We start from the raw sequence: 16,537 nt of genomic DNA on the forward strand, positions 1-16,537 counted from the left end.
TACATGTGCATTTTACAAGGTTTTGCTGAGCATATGGATACAATACCTACATTACCTGTTTACTTTCTGCGACATACCCCATTACCACTGTCCTACCCTATCTCAACTCATTGGCTTTCTTGAGAGGCTGCAGGAAACATTTATGTTACGTCCACTCATTTTTGGATTCTTGACCGCTGTTTCTTTAAATGCAACCTGTCTGCCTTCTTCAGTTAGCTCCCATAAGGCAATATGCTAAGCAAGATGCATTGCAGTTTCAGGGATTTCAGGTACAGTGGATGATGGAGACCAGAGGCGAACAGCGCTGTCACCTGCTACTGAAAAAATCAAGTGAACTGCTGGTTGAGAAGTGGTTAAATGGAGGTAAACTCCATTAGATGGCGCCATGCCAGAGTACCACACTTCCCACTGGAAAGATCAACAGTTTAATATTTTAAGAACAGAGAATTTAGCCCCATATGTGAGGGATTTCCTTAGCTTGGGAATGATTTTCTGATTCTAAGAAGAATTCTGTGGTGCAAATATTAGATGATTTATCATCTTATAACCAACCTGGCTTTAACACTTTCATAAATATTGGGGATGCAGACTGTTTAATTCTATAACTTTTCCTATTTGAGAAAACTAGTTACAAAGAGGAAAATAGGCTGATCTTGAAAACTCTTGATCATGATAAAATTACAATAATTTAAAGAAGAATAAAATGAGAAATGTTAACTTTATGTTTTAGAGAACATAAGAATGTATTATTCTTACTGGTAAATGATGACTGAACAAGACCAAGGTTATAAATTTCAATGAAAAGTAATTTTTAAAGGTCTATTTTAAAACAATACATTATTTATCTGAACACACATATTTACTCTTGGGATTTAAATGGCATTGGAAAGACAAAATATGACTCTATCCACCTAAGTGTTAAAGTAATTGATATCTGATTCAGAAAACTTTTCTATTAAACATTACTAGCCACAGATCCATTACTGAATATTTATTTATTTAGCAAATAAATCTTGATATTTTCATCAAGAGGAGACAGGATATGCTGATTGCATTACTTTATTATTATTAAAATACAACCATGCAAAAAATAAGAACTACGCAGAATTGCATTATTTCATTGGAATATATGAATAAAAATCTCAAGCAAAATCTTTATAAATGAAAACATAAAAACTCTGTGGCTGGGAAATTATTATTTGTTTTATATACCCTGACTACTCTGCATGAATCAAACTAGGTTTTTTTCTTAATATTATAAAAATAAATAGCTATACTGCTAAAAAATTAGTAATTTTTTCTCCATGAAATATAATACAATACAGCTCTATTATAACACGACTTTAAAATTTTGGCGGGTTTTTATCATATTCCTGAAGCAGAATAGGATGCACAGTAAGTTCCTGAGCATGTATAAACCTGGTTATTCTACAAGGCAGCTTTGAATTTTAACTCTCCCTCATCAGTTTCATAGAAATTATGAAGGTAATATAATCGTACCTGCCACTGAAAATGAATGGGTTTTCTCATGATAAATCACTGTGAAATTAACATATAATGTTATTGATTTATTTAATAAATTGTTTTAAATTTTAAACCTAAATACATTTCAGAATGAGTTAATTTTATACTTTTCCCCCTTGTGTCTGTTTTTCCTGTGGAAATCCCTGACAAGGGTGACTGTGAATTGGGGGCTGGCTGGAGAGAAAATCCGGCCTGGAGGAGCTCCATTGTGAATATTCTCCCTGCTCATCAACAGCACCTCTGCCAGCTTGTGCTGGGCTCACTGCACTGTCATGTGACCAGGAAGCAATAAACTCAACACTGTCTATGCTTGACGAAGGTGACCTAAAGTTGAGCAGAGTTTCTGAGTTGGAGGTTTGTTTGCCAGCCTCCACTGGGAGAATGAAATACGTTAGTCTCCAAGTTTTAATGATAATAATTACTTCTCCAGCGAAACTTTGATAGGTAGGCTCTTCATCCAAGATCTTCAAGGTGCGGGTTGTATGACCTTCATCTGTTGGCTATGTATGTCTATGACTTCTATAATTTAGAAATTCTTACATATAGCCTCCATTTCTCTTGCTGCAGTGAAAGCTTCATAATTGTGTTTTATCTTTTGGAGCATCATTATGTCTCTGGAAATATTATCTTTCTGTGGGTGGGTACAAACACATGTTTATGAGCACATCCCTCTGTAGCTGTCTGTGGAGGGGGAGTATGAGGTAGAAGAATAGACGTATGTCCAAACTCTGACTGTTTTTGAGGCTGGAGTAGATTGCATATGGATGAGTGTTTATTCGATCGACTTAGCAAGAGCTTGTTGTGTACACTGCAGCTGGTAGGAAGCTGCCTACTTGTTACGATGTAAGGCAGATAAATATATTAAAGTTGCCAGATTCAACAAAGAACCTCCAAATCTCAGTGGTCTGAAGAAGCATAACTGTGTTTTTCATTCATGTCAGTATTCAGAGGGTGACCATCTACATGGACATTCAGGAATCCAGCTTCTTTTGTCTTGCAATCCGTTTCCATGCTTCTCTCCCCTCAGCTAGTGGATGGGGAAACAGAATTTTACATAGAAGGGTTTTGTGGGTCAGGCCTGGAAGTGGCTTATATTATTTCTGTCTGTATTCCCTTGATGATTAGTCAGAAATCCTCACCTAACTGGAAGGGAGGCTGCAAATGGATTCTAGATATATGACTGAGGCAAAAAGAAATCACTTTGGCAAACAACTAGCCAGTTTTTGCCATGTAAGGTGGCAACAACCTCTATTTCCAAAGTGCTCTGTTTATCCTACATGATTATTTTGGTTAGAGTCAGCCTTCTATTCCACGATTAGAGCTTCGGTTTTAGTTGAACGTATTCTCTAGGAAAAGGGAAAAATCTAGTCAAATATTTGTGCTGAAGCATAAGTTACTAAAGTCGGGTCCTTTCTGAGGAGCAGGTGTATTCTCAGCACCACCTAGAGTACTGTGTAAATACATGCTTGCTGAATGAATGAAAAGATGAACAACGCCCCCCACCAGGTCCATTGTAGATCCTCTTCGTGACCTAAGGGTCCTGGCTTGCTGGAGCATGCAGAAAGGGAAAAATGGTAGAGTAACATAGCCAGTTGAAGACAGGGCTACAATTACCTCCAGTCTCCTGTGGAATGGAGGGGATTTATTAAGACTCAGAAAGTTCCCAAGCCAGCGTCCCAGCAGGAGGAGAAAGTCTCAGAGACTGGCTCTGGTTCGGGCCAACTGGTATGGTAAGGGTGGCTGGTGTGGATATGAAGAAGTAACTACGCCAAGAAACAGAGTGGAGAGCCCATGGAGGTGCCTTGGGTCACATAAATGAATCTTTCAGGTCCTGCTGAAGACACCAGAGCTGATCTCAAGTAGCACCAGCCACCTGATAAGCAGCTGTACCAGCCTGCTACAGATTGAGAAGAAGATGTCTCCCTCATGTGTACACTGACCCTTTTGGACACAGGGTATGCTTGAGCTCTATGAAAGCTGAACCAGACCACAGGGAGAAGAAAAACCCATGAACAGGAGAAAGAAGCTGGTGAATGTGGTTAGATAGGTCCCAAAGACAGATTAATGATAGAAATGACTGAGTTATACTGAGTGCACTGGAAGAGAATAGGTAGGTAAAAAGTATAGACTCTTATGTAAAAAGTACACCTCTGCTGTGTGACTGTCTAGTCGTACCGGTGGCATGAATATATGTTACAATAAGTAGCTGAATAAATTTTCATCAGGATAGAAGCTTCTTAAATTATATCTACAAGGCTGATAATAGGAAGATGCATTAGTCTGTTCCCATGCTGCTAATAACGACATACACAAGACTGGATAATTTATAAAGGAAAGAGGTTTAATTGACTCACAGTTCCACATGGCTGGGGAGGCCTCGCAATCATGGTGGAAGGCAAAGGAGGAAGACAGTCACGTCTTACATGGCAGCAGGCAAGAGAACTTATGCAGGGGAACTCCCATTTATAAAGTCATCAGATCTTGTGAGACTTATTCACTACCACGAGAAGAGTATGGGGGAAAACTGCCCCCATGATTCAATTATCTCCACTTGGCCCTGCCCTTGACACTTGGGAATTATTACAATCCAGGGTGAGATTTGGGTGGGGACACAGCCAAACTGTATCCGGGGATTCTGGTTTTTAGAAGCTGCCAGGAAAACAAAGTGTCTACTCTTCTAGGCCCTATCTGTCTTTATGCTACTCACTTCTTAGCTATTACCTTCGGCTACTGATGCAGCTGTAATCACCTCTCTGCATCTTCTGGGAGAGATGGCCAGAAAACAACACCTGACCTTTTTCTTCTAATGCTGTGTGCCCTCACCCAGCTTGGAATTGTCTGGGGGAAAAACAGTTCTACCTCCAAGACTGTGTACATTACAGTTAGAAGCAGTTGTTTCACCATTATTCCAGCAATGGCTTTGGGGAAAACCTTTAATTATTTGCAGCAGAGGTAAATAATGTCACCAATGCAGTAGCATTGTTAGCCCAAAGCACAGTTTCCACAGAGCAAAGAACTTGATCAGTCCCAACAAAATTTAAATCCTAGACTTCTTTCTCTACCTCACATTCCCCCTCCAGAAGCTGTCTTTGCTATGAAGATTCTCATATAGCACTAGCACATTCTAGCAGTTAGTAATTATAAAATAATAGAAACAATCATTAGTAACTTATAATTATCTTCTCTCCCAAAGTGTAAGATTCTTTAGCATGAATCGTCTTGCCAACAGATCATAATTCATCTTGATAACAGGTTTGATGGAATTACATGAGACATGAGTCTGGCTCATTAATGTTATTATTGTTTCTAAACTCTTGGCAGTGGTGCTTCCAAACTATTAATTAATCTTCATGACTTCTCTGTGAAACAGGTTAAATATAACTAAACTTATTCTACCAGAAGAGAAGTTGGGAAACTGGTGATCTCCTCAATGAATCTCTCTTCATTACCAATGGATCTGGGGGTGGAAATGGAAATCCCTGAATCAGACTCATTTTTCCATAATGCTAGATAGATATGATTATGTGCTCTTAGTGTGCCCCTCCAAAAAATCCTTTAAATATTCATAGAATAATGAATAACTTGTAACAATTAACAAAAAATATGAGTTTGAATACTTTTTTTTAACTTACTTTCTTACGAAATGCTCAAACTCAGTAAGTCAGCACAAACGGTTATTACAGCCTGTATTATGCTTTCCTCTCTTCCCTTTCTCTGCCCTCAAATTACCATTGTTTCTTAGGGACTTATAGTCAGTCATCACTAGTGGGATTTACTTAATATCTTTCTTTTGAAGAGCATGAGGCAATATGGAGAAAAATAAATCCATAGGACCTACATTTAATGTTTCTGTCACGTGGAAATAGAGTAGCTTGATGGCTTGTTCATAGGTTCAAATCCAAGGCCTATCTAATTTGCTGTGCATCTTTAGAAAAGCTATGTATCTTCTCTGGTTACTATGTTCTTGTTCCTAAATGGGAAGCATGTTACCTCATGGATTATGGGAATGATAAGAGAGAATGAATGTAGAGTGTTTGGTACCTTAAAAGTGATCAGTAATGGAGTACATTATTAACACTATAATTCAGTGACTCAGCCCCAAAGCTCTGAGAGAAGGGATGAAGGGGCCTGAATAGAAGGATGTGATATCAGGAGTATGCATTTAGAGATTTTCTTAACACGGTAGTCATTGTTAACTAGCTCCTAATTTAGTACCAAAGAAATCCTCCTCTTAAACCAAAGTAACACTTGACACACAGTAGGTAGCACAAAATATTTTTTTGCATGAATTAATGAGAACAAGTTATTTCCAAAGACAAAGAAAGGAAAAAAACGTAATACCAGTATTGTGTCCTCTCCGGGACTGTCAGCTATCCAGATCTCATTTGGATACCAGTGATTCAAGAGCATAAGGAAAGGAGAAGATGTGAGGTGTGAGACAGTTGGGGGAGAGAGTAGAAATAGTAGGCACTGGAAAAAATGCACCAGCAGGAAAATACTATAATCATCAGATTATCCTTTACTGATAAAGGATAAGGGGAAAGATGACATTTTATCACACATCATTCCTTCATTTTTTAAACATTAGATTTTCTAGGTTTTACCCCTACTTCTTACAATATAGAAATACGAAGGTACAAGAATACTGTGCTAGAACTATAAGGCTATCCTTATTTAAAACCTTAAAAATTACTTTCCATTTCAAGTCATCAGATTAGAACAGCATACTGAAAAAAACAGAAGCAATAAAATAATAAACCAAAAAGGACCCTGTATTTGTTTGATTGGAAACAAAATATCAGATGATAACTTGAAGATACTGAATCTTACCTGTGTAGATATACTCTGCATACGCAGGGTGAGTTTTTGTGAAAATGTCTTTTACTTTTTCTATTTTATCACCTCTTATTTTTGTCGCAAATGGTGTGTACATAACCGAGAAAGATTCAGCTCTGGTGATGGCTTCTTCAATCATGGCCTAAGAGGAAACAAACAACCCATTTGGCATCAATAACAATAGACGCCTTTTTAAGATTGTAAAAAATATAATTACCTTTATGGATGACTTAAAAATCTATATACTGTACTGCAAAGATAACATATTTTGGTCTTGAATATTCATTAGAACAAAATTTTAATTAGTTCTGGAAATTCTATTTCATATTAAGAAAACCAATTAAATGAAGAAAGTTTGTAAGCAGGCACCTCTAAACTGAGCTTGTTTTAGGATAAAAATACGAGTTCTATTTCTTAAGGTGTCATTTTTACATGATTTTAAAAGTCAAATTCTTAAGTCTGATATTGTGATTAACTTACTCTTGAACAGACATTGGTGAGCAATTTGTATATAGAGAGATTTCTTTCAAAAAGTAAATTAAATATCTAAAGTATATTCTGTAAATAACACGGCAAACTAGACAGACGGTATTTTTTTTTTTTTTCTTTTTCCAATACCTGGGAAAGCCTTTTAGAATTAAAGAAATCCTTCCTCAACTTCCTCCCAGAAAAGCTTCCCTTCCCACCAGATCACAAGAGCCTTTTAAGATGGTTTCAGCTATTTAAGAATTTCTTTACGTTATTTCTGCTCATGTACCATTCTTGTAAAGCCCTGCCATCATCCTCAGCTTCCTGTTTTAAATAGGTCCATTAGTACTTGTAACAGACCTAAAAGAAAGTTATGTCAAGTTTTAAGGGAAATTTATTCCTTTCCTACAACTTTTCCTTCTAATGAGGCTTGAACATTGAATAAAAAGTGGAAGTGTCTATAGTTACCTCAGTTTTTGAATATACCATAAATGCATATTATAAAATGATCCATTTTTATTTATAGAAATGAAATTCTCCCTGAAAACTAAGGTACAAAGAAACAATATAGAAAAATAACAGATATAAGCTTTATAACAGAGGAAAACCATTTAACAAACAATAGTTTACATTATTACCCTTATAGTATTTTGCAAACAAGTTTTCCAGTGATAATAAAAACAACAAGGAATTGATTTTAAACTGAGAAGTCTAAATAAACTTGTTCCTTGCTTGCTTCATTTCTTAGTGATTTCCAATGCCTCTATGGTCTTCTACATTGCTTGTAAAAAAGCAGCTTTGCAATAATTTTCTGGATGCAAAGGGTCTTCCTTTCTCTGAGATTAGCTTAAAAATTATGTAAAAATTAGTGGTGGACAGATTTCTGAATGAAATTCCACAAGTTACTGGATAATTGAATGCTGGAACTTAGCATTGCCTTCAACATTCTCCTGTTCAAGTTCAAGGAACTAAACGGGGAGCAGAAAACGCAAAGAGGTTCTTCCGAACCCAGAGTCAGTACACAGGTGGAGTTAGCGATGGACTGTGAGGGCATGGAAAGGTCTGGATGTGGAGACCTGGCTGCCAACTTTGGAAGGCTACTCGGGATAGTGCAGGCAGCAGGTCTGGGATTCAGAGTTGTGAATTAAGAACTCAAATAAAGGCCGGTCACGGTGACTCACACCTGTAATCCCAGCACTTTGGGAGGCCAAGGTGGGCGGATCACGAGGTCAAGAGATCGAGACCATCCTGGCCAACATGGTGAAACCCAGTCTCTGCTAAAAATACAAAAATTAGCTGGGCGTGGTGGCTTGCTCCTGTAGTCCCAGCTACTCGGGAGGCTGAGGCAGGAGATTTGCTTGAACCTGGGAGGCAGAGATTGCAGTGAGCCGAGATTACGCCATTGCATTCCAGCCTGGCGACAGAGCGAGACTCTTGTCTCAAAAAAAAAAAAAGGAACTCAAATAAGGTGTACAGGCACCAGGTATTAGTCCTTTAGCAAAAATAAAGATCCTTTATGTTGAGTAGAAGGAATGGTTCACTGCTGGAACTGACCCTGGGATGGGCTGTCCAGACCTTCCAGCGTGTGGTTGTACATGCATGTGTGGTGTGACGAGCCGAGGAGGAAAGCTGCCCTTGACCTCAGTTCTAGGGTCAGGACTGCCTTTACCGCCTTTGTCAGCTGTTGGCTCCTGTATCAGTTTCCTAGGATTGCTACAACAAAGTGCCACAGTCTAGGTGGCTTAAACAACAGACATTTATTTTCTTACAGTTCTGGAGCCTGGAAGTCCAAGACTGAAGTGTCATCAGGGTTGGTTTCTTCTGAGGGTCTCTCTACTTGACTTGTAGATGGCCGTCTTTCTCCGTGTCTTCACATGGGGTGTGTGTGTGTGTGTGTGTGTGTGTGTGTGTGTGTGTCCTGATTTCCTCTTTTTATAAGCTGCAGTCATGTTGGGTTAGGGTTCACTCTAAATCTCTCATTTTAACGCAATTACCTCTTTAAATATCCTATCTCCAACTGAGGCTGAGTGTGGGCTAATGGAACGCCGTCTCAGCCTGAGGCACTGGGGGTTAGGACTTCAACAGATGAGTTTTGGGAGGACACAGTTCAGCGCATAACGGTTCCTAACTCATAAACAGCTTTCTGATGGTCTCTGAACATCTTGCTGAAGGGTATTTTGCTTTGATTTCTGGATTAAAAAATTTAGCAAAGGTATCTAATCCTCCAGTTTGCTTCCAGAAAGACATTAGCGCAATCCTAGTCAGGCCAGGATAGAAGAGAGCCGCTCTCTCCACTCCATTTCTTTTCCAACTGCTGGCAGCTGAAGTGACTGCTGGCAGGGCAGCTTGGCGAAGCCATCTCACAGTGGGGATGGTGAGACTCATGCCCAAGAGCCTACACCAGCTTTTAAAAAAGTGGCAGGGGTGTAGGTTTTCATGTGGCAGCTTGATCTGCTGGTGGAAGGATCTGTACTCTTGGCTTAATGCTCAAGGCATTGCCTTCAGGCCTTAACAGGCGCTCACTCAGGATGCGCTGGAGAGCGGCCGTCTCTCTCCCCACTGAGAACCAAGAGAGATGGGTTTTCCATGGCTTCTGCTCTCCAACCTGAAGATGATGGTAAGAAAGTGGGTGAGCAAATAGAGTGAGTATGTAACTTACAAATAGGAATTAAATTCTCCATGGAGATGCTTTCTTAAAGGAAATTATTATAGCCCCAGGAAGAAACAGAACAAGACAGAGTAGAAATGAGAATTCAGGTGACCTTTGCACCAGATCCTGAAACATCCCTTTGTGTTTTAACCTACGAATATTTCTTATTCTTCTAGAGACAGACAATCTGGAAGCTTTGAACCTGTCCCACATGGCTGCCGTAAAGAACTAGAGTAACACGTATATATTTGGCATTATTGGAACCTTATTAAGAACTGATTAGTGAAATAATCTAGAAAAAAATTTAGCCTTTGTATTTAATGAAAACAGTAGGATTTTTTTTGGCTGCTTTGGTTTAGAAACCAAAAGATTAAATTTTCATTTTGTGATGATAGTAATTTGGCAATTTAGAATTGGACTTGTCTTTTTTTAAAGAATCTAATATGTGTAAATTTATAAATTATACTTAAGGACTTCAAAAACTAGAATGATTTGACATAATCATAGACATTAAAATATAAAAGATATATTTTAATTTACTTTTATCATCAAAGATTTTCCTTGATTTTGCAAGTAAAGGAAGAGACCAGACATGGAATTGTTAGTTGTGAAAAATAAGCTGTACTAAACATGGAGATAGATTTCAAATGATACTTCTTAATTAGACATAAATATTTTGTAATTGAATCATTCTTTCTGACCTGTGAATTTCTCTGATGTCAGTAAATGCTGCAGAGAATGGGGCAAACAATTAGCCCTTGTGCCCTGTTGTTAAATGTACACTGCTGTTAATTACGCTTTCTCTGCTGTTACTAAAAAATAAGCTTTGAAATTAAGTGTTTACCTTTGGGAGCTCTAATAACTATTGTTACTCTCACATATATCAAGTTTTAAAGCTTATATTATAGTTACATAAGCCAAGAGTGTATGTAGGCAGCTCATTTTCTCTACAAACAGTGACTTATAATAATTTCTCCTTGTACGGTAGCTTAGTAAAAAGAACCCCTTGCTTAGAAATCAACTTGCTCAGGATGACTGTACAAGAGAGACCATGGGAGAGAAAGGAGGAGAGACATTCCATCAGGAGAAGAAGAAAAGCAATTAAAGTAGAGGGAAACAGGATCTGGAAAAAAGAAAGAAACAAAATTTGTCTCCCTCATTTAAACTCAAGAGGGTCAATTCTTCCTGGTAAAATTTTAAGAGCACTCAAGGTGGCCAGAATAAAGCTGGCAGAAACTATAAATCTCAAACATTTTCAGGATGATGGAATCCCTCCCTCCCTTCCTCTCTTCCCTCCTTCCGCCTTCCCTTCCTTCCTTCCTTCCTTCCTTCCTTCCTTCCTTCCTTCCTTCCTTCCTTCCTTCCTTCCTTCCTTCCTTCCTTCCCTCCCCTCCCTCCCTTCCTCCATCCCTCCCTTCCTTCCCTCATTCCTTTCTTCCCTCCCCTCCCTCCCTTCCTTTCTTCTAGAGGAGTTGTTCAGCAAATTCAAACTTTTAAACTATGTCCTTGGTGAAAGCGGTTTAGTAAAAGGGAACCTTGTCACTTGTAATTAGGAAATGTGATGATGATGATTACAGATTATCATCAAATTATTCCTTTATTGTGTCCAGTTTTGGGGTTGACCATAATTGTAGTAAATTGATTTACTTAGAGGATTAGGAATCTTCCAGCCCAATTTCTTGAGATTAGGAGAGGCTTAAGTGACTTTTCCAAGGACTTCGTTTTTATTTGTTTGCTTTTTTTGTTGTTGTTTGTTTGTTTTTGAGACAGAGTCTTGCTCTGTCACCCATGCTGGAGTGCTGTAGTATGATCTTGGCTCACTTCAACCTCCCTCTCTGGGGTTCAAGTGATTCTCCTGCCTCAGCCTCCTGAGTAACTGGGACTACAGGCACCTGCCACAATGTCTGGCTAATTTTTGCATTTTTAGTAGAGATGGGATTTCACCATGTTGGCCAGTCTAGTCTTGAACTTCTGACCTCAGGTGATCCTCCTATCTTGGCTTCTGAAAGTCCTGCATTACAGACGTGAGCCTCCGTGGCTGGCCTTCTAAGGACTTATTCAATGACTTTAAAAAATTCTATGGAGCCAGGCGCGGTGGCTCACGACTATAATCCCAGCACTTTGGGAGGCCGAGGGGGGGCAGATCACCTGAGGTCAGGAGTTCGAGACCAGCTTGACTAACACGGTGAAACCTCGTCTTAAAAAAAGAAATTCTATGGAATTGGCTAGGTGCGGTGGCTCACGCCTGTAATCCTAGCACTTTGGGAGGCTGAGAAGGGTGAATTGCCTGAGCTCAGAGTTCGAGACCAGCCTGGGCAACATGGTGAAACCCCGTCTTTACTAAAATACAAAAAATTAGGCGGGCACGATGGTGTGTGCCTGTAATCCCAGCTACTCGGGAGTCTGAGACAGGAGAATGGGTGGAACCTGGGAGGCAGAGGTGGGAGGCGGAAGTTGCAGTGAGCGAAGATTGGGCCACTGCACTCAAGCCTGGGCAACAGAGTGAGACTCCATCTCAAAAAAAAAAAAAAAGTTTCTATGGAATTTAGAATTAGTGTCACTAATACTATATTTCACTTTTTGTGTTTTTTTTGAAAATTATCACTTTACTTCACAGGCACATAATAGGCATTTTCCAGACTCCCTTACAGTGAATTGTGGCTCAATGTGGACCAATGCAATGGAGGCGGGAGAGACATTAACTTTCTTCAGGCCTGGCCCATGAAACTGCCTACGTAATCATCTGCAGCTAGTGCTTGACTTACGACCACGATTGGTTCCGACAGACTGGTCGTAACACGATTTGGTCGTAAGTTGAGTAGGCTATATACACGCGGAGATGGTAGTGCTGCCAGAAGCTGGTCCACATTGTCGTACACCCAGCTGGGCAACGTTTGCGCTGCCAGACGCGGGGCAGTCGCGGCTAGTGATTGTGGTCGTAAAGTCGAATGGTCGTAAGTTGCATAGGTCGTAAGCCGATCAATACCTGTTATTTTCTTTTCCTGTCAGCTGCCTTGAGAAAGAGGACTCGGCCAGGCGCGGTGGCTTATGCCTGTAATCTCAGCAGTTTGGGAGGCCGAGGCGGGCAGTCATTTGAGACCAGGAGTTCGAAACCAGTCTAGACAACATGGTGAAACTCCGTCTCTACTAAAAATATAAAAATTAGCTGGGGGTGCTGCTGGGTGGTTGTAATCCCAGCTACTTGGGAGGCTGAGGCAGGAGAATTGCTTGAGCCCGGGAGGTGGAGGTTGCAGTGAGCAGAGAACACACCACTGCACTCCAGCCTGGGAGACAAAGCAAGAATCTNAAAAGAAAAAAGAAAGAGGACTGACAGATGGGAAGGAAGATGACACCGCACTGTGGAAGCAGGGTGGGTTCTCAAGTTGCTGATTACAGTAGATCCGATCAGAAACACCCACATTCCACTACCAGTGAGAAATTGAACTTCATTGTTTTAAGTTTCTGAAATTTGGGGTTGTTTGTTACAGTAGCCTACCCTAATATACTGAAACTAATAAATAAAAGTTAGAATCTTTCTCATAATCCATTTTTAGCTACTAAGACTTGTGTATTATTTTGGAAAGTAAAGAAAAACATGGCATTTAAAGAGATGAAACAAGCTTTTATTTACAAGTGTGAGAAATACTTTAAATATGCTATTTCCTTGAGTCCTCATAAAACCCATCTAGGTAGGCATTACTAGTGATGGAATATTACAGTTTTATTTTCAGAGTTAATATTATTAAATTCAAAGAAGCGGTGCTATACCTGCAAGCTATAAATGATTGAGATAGGTACCTTTAGTATTTAATGGCTAATAAAGCTCTTTGTTATTACATTAATAATAATGCAATTTTAAATGATGATAATACTTTTCTAGAAAATGGAAAAATAAAATTTTCTGAGCAATGTTATTCAAATTCAATTTAAAAAATATACATATTGATTTAATTTGGAAGATTTCAATATTCTTGAAATTTAGAATTGACTTTAAAAACAGATTTTCCTAAATGTGTTACCTTGAGACAACTCTATAAATCCAATCACTGTATTATTTATGTAATAGTGAAGATTTACATTTTTATATGGTGTGTCAGAATAGAATATATAATAATTGATTGTTTGTCCTTTCTGCAATGATCAACATTTTGATGCTAAAATATTACTCTGGACTTACGGAGGCTCTTTTATGAAAGGACATTCACTATAAGTTTCATTTTTTCTTAATATAAGAGAATATTTGGCAGCTTTGCCATTGCCTCTGTCAACCCAGTGATGTGAAAGTTATAAATATTTCATGCCGTTTAAATAAAACTATTTAAATTTTATTTGCATTGTTTAGAAATCACTAAAAATTGTATAAACAAGTTACTTGTACCAAGGGAAACAGATTTTTATATAGCTTTTTTTGAATTCTGTACTTTGCAACCCTTTCTGTTTAAAAAGAGTCACAATAAATATAATTTTAAATTTGAAGACTTTAATTTAGTTTTGTAGTGTGTTACTGCGATAGAATTTTAGAACGTATATATATATATATATACACACGCATGTGATTGTATAAATACATTATTTACGCTCCGGTCTACCACTCAGTATGGTTAAGATCAGAGTTTCGATTATATGTGATGCCTCCATTAACTAAATACTGAATGCCTAAAATCAACTCTGCATTAATTTTTAACCATTTATATTTTATAATAAAATTTTATTTCCACTTTCCTTCAAGATAGAACTGAGGAGATAGAAAGGATCTAAAATATTATTTTATAATCACTAAACTTTATAACTAAGGAAACTAAAGCTTGGGAGTACTGGCGATTGTTCTGAGGTTAGAAAATTAGAAATGAAAGCAAGACAAGAACCCAAGTCCCCTAAGCCAGTCCTCCTTCTACAGCGAGCAATGTTTTATTCTTTTAATTAGATTGTAAATTCATGGAAGTATAAGATCAAGTGTTGATTTCCTTCTTCTTTCTCCATCACTATCTATTTCTGTCTCCACAGACAGCCTGAATTCGACTCTAGCACAAACAGAGAAACAGACCACATGAAATCACAGCAAGATCAAGATCCTCTTTATAACAATCTAACACAAAATGGAATATTCAGCACTTACACCTACTGGCCACAAGCAAGACTGTTTTGTCCACCGGCCCCTCATTAGATTTAGGGCATGCTATCAACTAGCATGCCAGTGTCAAGGAGAAACATTTGTAAAAATTAAACGAAAGGCTTTTTGGTAGGGGAGCTTAAATAATAACATGCTTACGTCGGTCTAGCTTATTTAATGGTAAAGCGTATGTAACTTAAAAATAGAACTTAGAGCATGTTCTTGTTCTACAGACCCTGAGTAATTTTCTGCTCGCACATTAGAGAAACAACAGCTGAAAGAAACTCAGAGTTACAAGTGTGGGTTTCAACAGCCTCCAGACTCTTTAGGGTGCCACAGAGCTTTTATTCATGATGACTTAAAATGAATCACCAAAAGGTAGCACAGGAATAAATAGCTACATTACCTGCAATTAGTTCATAAGGACAGCTGGGTGTTACTAATGAGCCTTAGCCTCTGTATTCAGTGGGAAATGTCAACACAGTTTGGGACCCTTTTTTGTCATTGTGCATTTCTTCTCTACATTTCATTTAGTTGGATGAAGGTAGGTATTTCTATTCCTAACTGAATGTTGTTTTTCGATTGTATTTCTCGACCATTGGTTTTAAATTGGGGTGTGCCTTGCCAATACACACAACTAATTTATGGCAGGGTTGGGACAAAGACCTGGTGGCTTGGTTCTCAAACTTGTATTGCCTTTTCTACTCAGGATTTGTTTTACTTTTTGGGCACTATTTGAGATGGCTTTGAGTGGAAGGATCAGGGATGCATTTGAAGAGGTGTATACTGGAGAACAAGTTTAATCAGAGGCAAGATTAAGGTTTTAAGGACTAATTTCCTGTCATCAGGTAACAATGTGTTCTCAGATTCTGCCTATGCGGACTTCATTTGGGTTACTGATAAACCTGAAGAACTCATTTGTTGATTGAATGAGTCTTCGCTGTACATTGGCTGAGTGCTGTAGAAAAATTATTCTGTTAATTTGCTAAAACATTCAAATCAGTTACATCTTCGGACCTCTTACTCTGAGCCATTAGGCTATGCTGACTTGTAAATGATGTTTACAGCCCTGTCCAGCCCTAAGATAGGATTCCAAATATATGCACAGAGCTTCAGAGGGCAGAAGCGGAATCTTTAGCAGGAAGAAGAAAGCACTAACGGAAGCTTTTAAGAAGAGAATTGTTCATCTAGGAAGTTAGTAGCTTATGACGTTGGCTGTGCGCAGGTCAAGAGAAATGAGTGTATCTGGAATCTCAGGAACGACTGTGCCATTTAAATATTACTCAAAGTTTGTCCAGGTCTTCCCCTGCCTCCCCATAACTTATTTTCTCACAAAGTTTCAGCTTTGCCTGGCAACAAGACACCTTTTATTTTTCTTTGTTATTTCTTTAATTTGCCTGCAATGAATGTCTTCCAGGTTGTGGCCTCTCCCAGAGGACTTTATATATTTTAAAAAGAACAGATCACAGGAGGATAATTTTATGGAGCAGGTGCTCTCTTTTTCATGACTTCGATGCTTTCATCCTAATCTCAAGATGCCTCGCGGGGAATAATTGCACCTGTGAGAAATGCAATGGTCTTGTCAAAATACGTGTATAATGTATAGATGCACATACATTACATATATATTTCTAAGGGCTTTGTGACAAGAAAAAAAATCACAACTTCACATAATATTAAATGAAATGAGATAAAGTGCTAACTTCAAGAGACCTGCCACCACACTTCCAAGTTATGTGTCCAGTCCCTGGTTACATCTCTGATTTGCATCTTCTATGAGTGTTACAGCAGGCCAACCTCCACCTGATGAAGAATAAATACTAAATGTAGTGAAGGCTTGCCATGCTAAATGTGATATTTTCCATCCCTTCATGTTTGGGCTTGAAATAACCCGCCTGAGGTTTTCTGGAAGTTATTGTTTCTCATAGGTGGTTGGTTCCCGGTGTAGT

The 16,537-nt window shown here is 38.6% G+C and overlaps 1 protein-coding gene across 1 annotated transcript in view; it reads right to left on the minus strand.

Annotated features, from left to right (window-relative positions):
• SPATA16 (spermatogenesis associated 16) overlaps positions 1–16,537 on the minus strand; it is a 246,538-nt gene that overhangs the window by 59,931 nt on the left and 170,070 nt on the right. Inside the window, exon 6 of the mRNA XM_017514109.2 lies at positions 6,355–6,502. Coding sequence (XP_017369598.1) covers positions 6,355–6,502 — 148 coding nt within the window. The remainder of the gene's footprint in view (positions 1–6,354; positions 6,503–16,537) is intronic.

This window comes from Cebus imitator, unplaced genomic scaffold (assembly GCF_001604975.1).
Source record: "Cebus imitator isolate Cc_AM_T3 unplaced genomic scaffold, Cebus_imitator-1.0 Scaffold516, whole genome shotgun sequence".
In the NCBI taxonomy this organism is placed as follows: Eukaryota; Metazoa; Chordata; class Mammalia; order Primates; family Cebidae; genus Cebus; species Cebus imitator.